The sequence below is a fragment of the Furipterus horrens genome, unplaced genomic scaffold (assembly GCF_987537825.1).
Source record: "Furipterus horrens unplaced genomic scaffold, mFurHor1.1.pri manual_scaffold_2, whole genome shotgun sequence".
NCBI classification, from domain to species: Eukaryota; Metazoa; Chordata; class Mammalia; order Chiroptera; family Furipteridae; genus Furipterus; species Furipterus horrens.
The window spans coordinates 43181874-43195006 of NW_028327172.1; the positions used below are offsets into that span (position 1 = coordinate 43181874).

The window sequence follows — 13133 nt, forward strand, 5'->3', positions numbered from 1 at the left end:
AATACCATATGATATCACCTAATACAGGAGACTAATGAGCAATACAAACAAATGAACAAAATTGAACCAGAGACATGTAAACAAGGAACAGAGTAACAGTTATCAGGGGAGATGGCAGGAGGAAGAGAAGTGGGGTCAGTAGTGGAAGGTTTTACTAAAGGAACTAGTATAAATAACCATGGACATGGACAACGGGGTGGGGATTGACTGTGGGAGGAAGAGTGGGCTGGGTGGGGAGGGAGCAATGGGGGAAGAGTGGGACAACTGTAATAGAAAAACGATAAATAAATGAAAAAATTTAAAATATAAAAATTAAAAAATAAATAAAAATTAAGTAAAATTAAGAGTTTTCATTTATATGGAAATGTATGTATGTATATACTCACATACATTTCCATAGGTATATATTTATGTATATAACTATGTATAAGGTATATATAATATACATAATATACACTATAATATAAACTATTTTACATAAAATATAAACTCATTTATACTGAGAAATGTATAAAAAGAGAAAACAGTTTAACAGTATACAAACTCAAATTTGGAGGTGTCTAAAGATGGATGGAAAGGAGTATAGACAATATAATTTAGCTGTACCATATGGTTTGACTTTTTAATACTGCTAATGTACACAAGTTAAAGATTGCTGAAAACATTATTTCCTATTGTGCTTATATTGAATTTTGGCTTCTTTCATTGATCTATAAGGTCTTAAATGAACTGGCCTGTGCCTTTCTTGGACCTTCTCAAGAATCACTCTATCCCTTTGCTTATCCTGCTCCAACTATCTTACCCCTTTTCTTCTCCTCAATATTTAAGAAGAATATTCTCCCAGTATAGAAGATACCCTTTTCATTATGTTCTGGCAACCTTTCTTTCCTTGTAATACTCTTTCTCATTTCTTTGAATGGCTGGTTTAATTTTTATCTTTCAGGTCTCAATTCAAATATTATCTTCTCCTAGAGGTCTTCCTGACCCAAACTTTTTCTAAGTTCTTCCTGCCATTAGTAGGTCTCCATCACATCAATCTCTTAATTTTCAACAAAAAACTTTTGCACTTCCTAAAATATTTTAAAATTTGCTTATTATTTTCTCCCACTATAACAATATTCTTATCACTGAACTTGCATGCTTTGTTTGTTACATTCCCAATTTCCTAGAATATTACCTATTACCTAGTGAATAGAAAAGAGTTGATTTAATGAATAAATGCAGGATTGTGAAAAAATTCCATGTGCATGGTGGGATATGAGATCATAAAGATTCTTTGTAGGATAATATTCAGAGCAATAAATGTGAACAGGTTTGTGAGTTTTTTCTTTACTTCTAATATGTTCCTATCATACTTGCATAAAGAACTGATTTTCAAAAAAAATTGATCTTCATATTTTTCCTAATCCATGGAGCAATTAAAATAACACATATATTCAGAAACTGAAAAATGATTAAGAGGATTATTGGACATAAAATAAATGACCTATTTAATAACCATTAAAATTATAATTATGAAAACTAGAGCATTAAGAGAAATGTCTCTGTTGTAGTATATTTTCTCATAAAAAATTAGGAATTATGTATATTCAACCAAGTCAAAATCATTTCATAAAGTCAATGTGGTTATAAAGTTGAAAGAATTACATGTAATTAACATATCTATAAATTAAATAATTTTGACTAACCATATGTTCCCAATGAAAGAAGTTTTATATTTTATAGTGAGACAGATTCCTGAGAAGAAATTATCTCTTTTTCTCCTCTTTTTAAATCTCTAATACAAATGTGGGAGAATAATCTGAAGACTTGGTACAGCTTTCTTCTCAAGAGTCTCTGCTCTGGCAGATATTTGGCTACCCTGGGAAAAAGTTCCACAGGGTTCCATGCACACCTGAGCCATTTTCTTAGTTCTTAAGAGGCTGTTTTTCTAGAACTATTTATATGGTTGATGTTAGCTGAAAAAGCAATGAACTATAATAAAAAAGACCAGGCAAGGAGCTTCTGGCGATACAGGACAGGTAAGGTCAAAAATAACACAATCACCTCTGTATCTTCCTTCATCATCAAAGTTACAGAGCAGAAGGCCCTGGGTACCTCTTGGATAGTAGGGCGATTGGATAGAGTGATGATTAGTATCTTCTATAAAGGAAACTGAAGTCATTTTTATTACCTCTTTTTACTTATTTCTTTCAAATCAGGGTCTGAATCAACTGGGATATTTCTTGAACCCCCGGATTTTAATTTGCTTTAGGATTTTCCTTTTCTCCTGTAGCTTTACAATCTTCCAATCTGATCTTGTTTCTAGGAAAGTCATGTCACATAGTTAAGGTTTTCTATGATAACTAATCCCAGTGAAAAGAGGAGGCATAAAAGGAACAACCCCTTTCCCCCACCCCATTTAGCCAAACTCTAGGGCAAAGCACACTCATCAGCAGTTGTTATATGTACAACAAACTCAAAGATAAGCCAGTTGCTTAACATAGTTATCAAGGAACTTATAATGAGGAACTCTAGTCTATGAGACAGAAAGAAGCACCTGGGAGGAGGATTGTGTGAGCTGACACTTTCCCAGTTCTGCATGCTCAGCAATGCTACCTGCACATGTTATATCTGAAGTATCTATTATTGTTGCTGAAGTGAGAAGCAGGAGCTTTGTAATCTACTGAAGAAAAGTCAATGCCAGTAATGGCAATGGGATGAAGAGGAAGACATTCTAAGCAAGTATTGTGCTCATGTGGCTTCTGAAGAAATAAACAAGGCTGTTTTATTACACCCCACTGCAAAAAATCTAAGGCGATCTGAATTTCTAATTCAGGTCTTAGTCATTAATTCTCCAGAAGAAAATGAAGACCTCCCAAAATGGTGACTCTATGGTTTGATGAATATGGAAAGGAAGTCTCAGAATAACAGAATATCCTCCTGGTATAGGAGCTGATAGGCTTACTGTAGGGGACAAGTAATTCCCTAATGGGCAACATATATGAAATTTTACAGTAAGTATGTTTGCTGCTTTGCATTTTTTAAATTGCATAATTTATCTTTATTGTTTTTCTTAAAATTGGTAAAATTTTGTTAGGTTTGGTCTTTTAATGAAATATACTCTCTCTCTTTTTTTACTGTTCTACTCAATACTACTTTTTTCTCTTTTCTTCCTCATTTCCTTTCTCCTATTTTGTAGGAATTACTGTCAGTCTTATTTTAGAATTCTTAATTCAAATTTCTTTCTTTATTTTCTTTTAATCAACCATATAATAAAAGTGATGTAGTCTATGAATTTACTGCAAAGTTCAAAACTGGAATTATGCCATATAGATAGCATATGTTCTCATAGTTACAATATTGCTTTGAACTTGATTCACTTTTAAATTGAAGGGTTGTTCTAAAAGGCAAATTTAATTGCACAATCATGGGTATGCTTCACTTGCCCTTTACATATTAATCTCTAGTTTCTAAACTTCTATTTTATTTGCTAAAGTAAAGATATTCAAAATAAGTCTTGACCTATACAGGGTGTAGCAAAAGAAGGTTTACAGTTGTTCATGTGGAAAATAATACGATAATTAATCTATAATAATACAAAAATCAACTCTGTTTCTCACATACTTGCAACCATAAACCTATTCTTGCCCCACCCTGCATATATTGAACCAAGTTTTTATTTTATTACCAGATAAATTTAGATTTCCTTTTTGCCTTTTCTCTTATTTATTTTCAAGTGAGAAAATTTTTGCTATGCTCAGTGGTTGCAAACTCCAAAATTGAGTGATATGTTTTTTCTCTCATACCATCCTCTAGGTTTTATGACTATAAATTTCTTTAAACTCTCTGACCTATACCTGAGTAGGTGTTGAGGAGCACACTTCTGAGAAGATATGCATCTTCTATATATTTCCTAACAGAGATGAACTTTTCTGTGCAATCATATTTTGGATTATATTAAAATAAGCTTAGGGAGTATAGTTAATAATATTGTAATAACTATGTAAAATGCCAGTGGGTATTAGGCTTATCAGGGATCACTTTGTAAATTATACAAATGTCTAACCACTGTGCTATACATCTGAAACAAGTATAACATTGAATGTCAACTGTAATTGAAAAAAATAATAATAGTGATAGAATCTGTAGGGTTTTTTTATTTTTGAAGGCTCTCTACTTCCTGCATTTTCATCTATTTTTTTTCTTGTTTTTGATTTATACATCTCCAAGGGTACAATGTGCCACTATCATTGTCCTTACACATCTGGTTGTAAACTGTTCTCAGAGTTAGTTGTGGGACTAGTGAGCATGGCACAGCTTAGCTACATATTGCTAAATTTGGAAACCTCACAAACTCTGAAGTCTAAATTTATTGGATGGAAGATTGGAGAGAAAAAAAAAGATATTTGGAGAAGAAATGGGATATTACTTAAAAGAGGATGATAATTGCTTGGTTTAAAAATCATTAACAGCCATATGAGGGTGACTCATAATTTTTGCTTAGTTTGAGGAGACATGCAGAATGTATCTGGGTTTAGAACCTCTTGCTATCACTCTTATAGCTCTCATTCCTTGGAAAAAGAGTCTAGAATATATGCAATGAAAATTATTCCTCAGTACATGCCAATTAGTGGGCAGTTGGGTGAAATTTAGAAAATAATCTCCTCTTCCATTCTCTTCTTTCTACAATGTCATGGCCATTTTAATATATTTCACAAATGGTTCTGGACAAATGCATTTTAAATGAGGATGATAAAGTTAAGGTTAGAGTTTTCCAGTTGTGACCTTTATTTAACTTACAATTGTCTCTTTGTTTTAAAGGTTCAGAATGCTTCAGAATCAAACTAAGCATCTTATCTATGAATCCTCTGACACACACAAGTGGAATAAATAACCCTATCTATTGGGTGGGTCATAAAACTGCTTGTTCATATAGTTTCACTACATTAATCACATGGAAATTTAATCAGTGGTTTGCACCAGTTTTTCTGCTACAAGGACGTTCATTTCTAAAGTTAGATATTGGGCCTTATTTATTATTTTATCCTTAAGGCATAAAATATTGTCAAATAAAGGTATCATTAACTAAATGAACAAGTGAATATGGAAGAATTTGCATGATTCCACAACTGAACACAGCCAGAAGTTTTCATCATGTCATTAACAAATAATACCAATTTATATCCCAGTACCTTCCTTCTCCTTGGTATTCCAGGGATGGAAGCCATCCACATTTGGCTATCAATGCCCTTTTTCCTTGTTTACCTAAGTGCTATCCTGGGAAATTTATCAATTCTATTTATTATTAGAACAGATTCCAACCTGCATGAGCCCATGTACTTCTTCCTCTGTATGCTCTCTGTGGCTGACTTAATCATATCCACTACTGCTATGCCCAAAATCCTCAGCATTTTTTGGTTCCATAACAGAGATATCTATTTTGAAGTTTGCCTTGTACAAGTATTTCTCATTCATTCACTTTGCAGCATGGCCTCAGGGTTTATCTTGGCCATGGCCTTTGACCGGTATGTGGCAATCTGTATTCCTCTGAGACATTCTACTATCCTGACACATACAGTCATCAAGAACCTGGGGTTGACTATTGTCTTCCATGGGGCTTTGCTTTTCAGTCCTCAACCCTTCATGCTTCGATGGCTTTCCTACTGCAGAACTAATATCATCCCTCACACGTACTGTGAATTTATGGCTCTGATCAAGCTTGCTTGTGCAGAGACCAGGACCTACAGAATATACAGCCTAACTGCTGCCTTCCTTACTGGAGGTTTAGATTTCATATTAATCCTATGTTCCTACATTGTCATTCTTTACACTGTTTTCCATCTTCCATCCAAGGCTGCTCGACTCAAGACCTTGGGCACCTGTGGATCTCATGTGTGTGTAATCTTAGTAGCCTATACCCCAGCCTTTTTCTCCTTCCTTACTCACAGGTTTGGACATCATGTGGCTCCTCACATTCATATCTTTGTGGCTAACATCTACCTCCTCGTTCCACCTATGGTTAACCCAATGATCTATGGTATAAGAACCAAGAGGATCAGAGACAGACTCCTCCAATTTTTGACTTCCCACGAATTCTAAACCAACTAACTTTTACAGTTGTCTCGATTTTCCCCTGCCCCAACCAACCCACTCCCACAGTCAATCCTTATCCTGTTATCCATGTCCATGGGTCATTTAACTCTTTCCTTAACACATTTCTAAGACTTATGGATGTAAAAAAGACATTAACCTTCTTTCTAGAAAGCTGAACCCCTATGTATTCTATTTGTAATCTTTAAAGTTTAATAACCATTGACTAGATTTTGTTCTACCTAAAAAATCTACTTGCCTGATAATGCAATATCTCCACTCTTATGTGATCTTAGTTGTTATGTTTTCTCCCACAGACTATCCTGTTTAGTCTTACCAGATTTATCAGAGATGTTGTTATTGACCCATTATCTCTGACTTTCACTGTTACAATACATTTGTAGGACATAATGAATAGGGTTGTTTATATCTCCTGAACAATAGATGAAAAGTATTTTAATCTATAACCTTGAAAATTGAGATGGTTCTAGCAAAATGTCTTCTGAACTCAGATGAATAAACTGTCATGATATGCCTTCCAGAGGTCATCCAGCAATTTTTGTGACATACGATTTCACTCTATCTAGCTAGAATCATTTTAACATTTTTAAATAATATCTTTTCCCACAAACAACCCCCCAGGAGACAATGATATGCAAAATTGTCCTACCGTTTTTCCATTTTCCACTTACTCAATGTGGTTCAAGTTGATTATTTGAAAATATCTATAGCTCCCTCTCCCATTTTTTTATTGTCTCACAACCTATGTTATAAAATAGAGAAACATTCTGCTCTGGCATTTCATCATAATTCATTTTTTTAGCCAATGTTGACTATGATAGTACCCATTTACTTTCCTTTTTCAAAGTGTACTGACTCATATTTGTATGAAATATCAAACAGGATTAGTCATTATTAGTCAGTTATAACATTTCCTTACTACACTTGATGGTGACTCAAATAGTTTTGGTCTTAAGCCATATATATTTTTTATCAACCTCTCCTGCAGCTAAAGTATCTCTTTCAATTTGTAGTTTTTCCATGTCATGTCACTTTTTCCCTTGGAATTTTTATTTTTTTTTCTTTCTGACAATGGGTTCTCAGGTGCCAGGAACTACATGAGTCTGTTTTTAGCTGACTGCCATGATTTCACACCTTCTTCCTTTTAAAGGAAAGTATTAACTGTGTGCTCATGTTTCTCATTGTCTAGACTTATTTTATCATCCTTCATTTCCAATTGTCTTGGGCAAGATGAAATATATTTATATATCTAAATTTCTAAGAGAGGCAATAAAAGTAATGTTAAAAGCAACTGGCTCTCAAGATATACTGCTCAGTTTTGAAATCCAGAACTACCACTTACAAACTATGTTGATCCTTGTCAAGTTATGTAACCTGTCCACTTCAGTTCCCTTAATAGTTAAATAGAAATATTGATAGTAGCAATTTCAGAAATTAACTTTGACACTCCTGAAAATGCCATGCTTGTGACTTAATTCCATTAAAGCTAATTTATTGAGAGCTTAAAAAATTAAAACCTGGAATTAAAATATTCAGCATCAGTGTTTAATTTTAATCCAGAGGGGTAAACTAAAAAGAACTTGATGATTTAGGTGTCTATTTATATTAATTCTGATGATAAATGATGAAAATTTGTCGGTGAACATAAAGAAGAGAAAGATCAAAGGAAAAGAAGAAAATCTAGTTAGAAAATCTAGTTTACAAGGTCTATTTAAGATGAAAGTGATGCCTTTGCTTCATGGTCCAACACTTATAGGTATAGTCTTTTGTGCAAATTTTAGTTAATATTGAAGAAGTATCTTCAATTGTTTCTAGATCAATGGCCATGCACATTCTGAAGTAGTAAGGAACGTAGAATACCAAGAACACAATAGTGGGTCGAAAGTTTAATTAAAGATTTATTCAGAGAATGTATACAGGAATTCTTTTATGTCCCAAGCATGGCAACATATTCTAAGAATTTAGTAACAAACAAGGTGTATATGAAGCATATAGGCAGGCCCTTTATTTCATATAATATATATCTACTGGGGAGTAGACATTTAAAAAGTTGTATAAAATAAATTATTTCACATACAAATTGAGCAAATATTGTGAACAGATTGTAAAATGTCAATAAACCACTGGCCAACTATGTTCCCTGGAAGGCACTAGAGGACACTTTAAGTGAAGCCAGAAGAAATGCATTGATGAGACAGGTGCTGACATCACTGAGGAGTCCAGTAGTGACTGGCCTTCACAGCCTAAGCTAAACATAGCTACTATAGAACTAAAAAGTACAAGATACAAAAACAACAAGAATAAAGTCACAGTACTTAATCATCTGAAACAAGGTGGTAAAGCTTTTTGTAATGAATTTTAATGCCATAAGAGTGGCCAAGGAGTCTGATGCAGGGAGAGAAATGGACATGGTTAATATACAGGGGTGGGCAAAAGAAGGTTTACAGTTGTGAGTATACAAAACAGTTTATTCTTGTGTTATTTATTAATTATTGTATTGTTCTCCATATGAACAACTGTAAATCTATATTTGCCATTCCCTGTAATGTGAGATTCCTGGGGGTCATATAAATGTCAGTCAAGAAATGTATTTCTCAATCTATATAACCAAAAACTCCAAAGGTAAGTCATCAGGAGGCTGAGGGAAGTTACCTCAATAGAATTGACACAATATTTTTCTCAGTTTCTAATCTGAGACAGTTTCCAGATCCAGAATCCATTGACTAAAGGAGAAGCCTATCCCAAAGGAAAAGAATATTGCAACACCATTGCAAGTATATTTGGAAATAAATATTCCAGGCCTCCTGTTACAAAATATTCCAGTCATATTACAAAGACACTTGAACTCATGCTCTGAATTGCCTTAAAACCAGAAATCCAAAGCATTATCATGCCCCCTTATTATAAGAGAAAATGGGGAAAAGTTAAAATAAAGGCCTGTTTCAACTGATTCATAGTGGATTAAAAAATCCAATAATTATTTACCATATTTCCAAAAGTATAATTGAAAAGGACTTAAATGGCAGTTAGCAGAAACTCAATATGAATTTTGAGCCAGTGGACAAGAAGAGCAGCTGTAACAATGTAAGTGGAAAAGTTTGTTGGAGGCTTTGGTAAGAAGTGTGTTCCAAAGAATGGGAAATAAAACATATGACTATTAAGTGGCTTATCCTTTCAGCAAATATAATATGCTGTTGGTCTCAAATGTATATCAAAATAAAGGATGAATGTTTGAATCTCTCACCTCCCACCACAAAAATAAAGCATAATTTGTGGTATACCTTTTCACGGACTAGAGACAACCATATTTCACACTTGGGATTACATCTACAAACTGTTTAACAAGTGACTGGAAGGAAAGACTTTAGGCTTTGAGTTAGATCCAAAGCAAGAAAGAGTTATGAAGCCAGTCTTGGCTCAGTACAGAGACCAACAGTTTGGGACATATAAGCTGGCAGTCTCTAATGTATTAAAATACTAGTGATGGAAAGATACCATGTGGAACATATGGTTAACCCAGTAACAGAATCACATTGTAGATCACTAATGGTTTAGCAATGCCATGTCATATGCAGCATAAAGTTATACACCATTAAAACTAACATAAACGGGGGGCCATGGTCGTGCCTGTGGCCAGCCTGGGTTCCCGATTAGTGAGCATCTTTCCGGTATACTCAATACAGAGCACCCAAGTCAGAGGCTTCTTCCCTACTTGGCCAACAGAATGTGCCAAGGAGAGAAGGGGCAAGAGCTTTTCCACTTTTGACCAATCGCATATTGCCAAGACTGGGACAAAGGGGTGGAGTCAGGCGTTAGGGTCAGTGATTGGCTAGGGGAAGTGGTCCTCTCCACCAATGAGGAGGCATGGAAGGTTGGAGGGGTGAGGCCTAGCAGTTGTAGTGCTTCTGGGAAATCTTGGGCAGTAGGGACACAAAAAAGCCCTGAAAAAGGCTGCGGAGAACTTCAGTGGCTGTACCCTTGTAGCCAGGTTCCTGCAGGCAAATGAGGTTGCTGCTCAAAAATCTCACACTCTGAGTGCCAACCTCTTCTTGGCCCACCCTCCTCTTCCCAGCAGACTTGTGTGGCCCTGTCCCACTCCTTAATACATATGTACCTTCAGTGGTTCCAGCCCTGGACTGTCGCGCCCGCACCCTGCTACCGGGACCTTTCACTCTTGAGCGAGCCCTTCTCTGGCTGTGGCCCGCTCTCCTTCTGGAGCTCTGTCTTGTCCCTGCCTTCACTTGCCGTGCCCTCACCACTCTCAGGCCTCCCACCATCCTACTTTTCACCTCTACTCCAGCCATCTCTCTCCTTCCTTCCAGAAACTCCCCTTTGTGGTCACCTTTGTGAGAGCCCTTTCTCCTGCTGGCAGCTTCCACCCTTCATCATCCTCTACAATCTGAGGCAAAAGGATATGGGGTGAATGAATTTTGAATCTCCAAGAAGTGTCCACTAGATTTTTCCTTGCAGTAGCTATTTGCTGAGCTGTTTACCTCAGCTCTGGTGCTTTGTTTTTTCACAGGCTGTGGGCTGCCCTCTGCTCGCCAAGATTTCTGTTAAACTTTCTCTTAGCAAAATAACAGTGTTCGTGTTAGGAATAAATGAGGACACATAGTTATGCTTTCAGTATGTTCCAAGCACATGCAAAGGACTCAACATCCCCCAAACAGATGGTAGGAAATGAGAGGCATGAGAGAGAAGTGCGAGTTCCAAGTCCCCACCCCAAAGTCGGTTCTCACTGGGTCAATACGCCCTCAGCTCTGCATGGCAAAGTGGTTGGGGCCCGAGAAAGGGGAGTCCTCTCTGGAGCCAGCTTGAGGAGAGGAGGTTGAGCTTGAGGACTGCATGCCTGAGGACTGTGATCTCCAACTCTGTTCATAGTCTTTTTCCTGTTGTTCACAGCCTAGCAAGGACCTCAAATATGAGGCCATATTCACTGCAGGAAGTATTCTTCAATCTGCAGCAAACAATATTGTTCTTCCTACTTATTACATACAGCCTAGGAATATTTTATTCTATATTGTTGATTTTTATTTATTTTTATTTTTGACAGGGAATAAATTCTTTATTCAAGAGTATATTTAAATTAGAGGCAGTTACAGTGAGTGATGTGTGCTATAGGTTCAACTCTGAAATAACTCCTAACCCTGGTTTTATGAAACCCAACACTCCTCCAATTAGATCAAGAGGTATGAAGAGCTGTTAAAAAATTCTCAAAGATAATTTATGTTAAATTTATTTTAATTACCTAAAATAAATATCATTCAGCATGTTTATTGTTGATTTTTAAATAATAGTATTTACGAAGTTTCAGTGAGTTCTGCAGAAACAATGTGTTTTTTAAGACTCCTGGCAAAGTTTTGTTTAACTATGCTATTTAATGGGATAGTGTGGAGAAGGGGCTGAAAGGGCTTGTCAGGTGGTCTGGCTTCACTCACATTTCTTGCTATGATCCTACTTCTGCTTCCCTAGTATCCTTTTTAGTACTATGAAAACAGTTTCCACCCTGCATTTTCCATTACCTGCTTCTCCCTGCCTGAAATCTTTTATTGAATGTTTTCCTTTGTCTCCTTCAACAATTTCCCATCACAATGAGTCATTGAGAGTTTTAAGAAGATATTTTGTTCTTTGCAGCAAGGCAGACACGCTCCCTTCCCATGTACTTTATATTGGAAACAAATACTATTTTCTGATTCATTTGAAATAACTTATAAGCTGACCTGGAAAAGAAGAAATAGTATCCTTATTGAAGTAAGAGTTAGTATAACATGAAACAATCTCAAAATTCTTATTTTTAAAAATTTTTACTTATGCCTGGTAAGTACCAGAGGTACAGAGCACCTGCTCATGAAACAAAATATGACTATGTGGCCAGACTGATCATTATTCCATAAATTCTGTCAGATCAACAAAGTCATATGGCTCGTTGCAAGTTCTTTGTAAGAAGGAAATTATATAATTTGGATCAGGTACAAGCAGAGCCCGCGGCATGAGTAATCTCAGCAAGCCAGTGTCCCGGGTCTCCTATCACTTTTGTACCTTTCCTTACAAATCACACCTATTTTCTCTGGATGGTATCTTATGAGCAGCTAAAAGAAAAGGAAACAGGTCAAGCTTCACCCATGAATATGTCAGTGCAACCTTAAAATGGACTGCCTCTACACTACAGTACCACTCAAGTGTGTCTCTGATAGGTAATAGTGAAAGAATGGAATATCCACCTGATACGTGGAACTTTTAGTAAAAGCAAATGCACCCATAATTATAGCTTTAAATGGTATACCTAATCATCCAGTTTGTGTTTTTTAAAAAAAGAAATTACCTAAAGTAAGAATATAATATAGACTACTAGGAAGTTGTGGAAGATTAATTGGTCAGGAGATTGGATAGAAAAGGAGATTTGGGAAAGAGACTTGTAGCTGATCCAAAGCAGAGGATACAGATATAAATATGTTTATATTAACAGTGAATATCTACCAGAGAGTATTAAGTATGCTAGTAACATGAAACAACCAATTAGAATGGCTTGGCTAAAAGCCATCACCTGTCATTGGTCACCTCCAGTTCTAGGACAAATACCAAATGTAAGCAGTAGACATGTCAGTAGAGTTGGGAGTTTTGCATGAGCCCAACTACATGGGCTTACACCAAGGTTACTGCTCTACTTATTACTGCTGCTAAATGTCCAGCCTTTCAGAGACATAGCTGATATGATTTCATTCCTTGAGGAGACCAACCAGCCACTTAGTGGCAAGTTCATTACATTGGACCTCTTTCACCCTGAAAAAATCACAGATTCATCATGATTGGAATTGATACATATTCAGTCAATATTCTGTATGGGATTATCTTCTCTGCTTGCAGGACTTTAGCCAGCAAAACTAACTGAGTCTTTATAAAGTAACTGATCCACCAAATCAGGATCTTACAAAATATTACATTAAACAAACTTTACAGCAATGGAGGTAGGGTGTGGGCACATGCTTACAGCATCCACTAGTGTTTGTACATGTCACATGACCCAGGAGTTTTAGGTCTAA

The 13133-nt window shown here is 36.0% G+C and overlaps 1 protein-coding gene across 1 annotated transcript; it reads left to right on the top strand.

Annotated features, from left to right (window-relative positions):
• Nucleotides 1-5136: 5136 nt before the first annotated feature.
• Nucleotides 5137-6081, top strand: LOC150018349 (olfactory receptor 52P1-like). The gene has a single exon (XM_090267295.1). The coding sequence runs from the start codon at nt 5137-5139 to the stop codon at nt 6079-6081; it is 945 nt and encodes a 314-aa protein (XP_090123421.1).
• The last annotated feature ends 7052 nt before the right edge of the window (nt 6082-13133 follow it).

What these genes read in the sequence shown, in the direction of transcription:
- LOC150018349 (XM_090267295.1), top strand. Translation starts at nt 5,137, where the DNA reads ATGTCATTAACAAATAATACCAATTTATATCCCAGTACCTTCCTTCTC.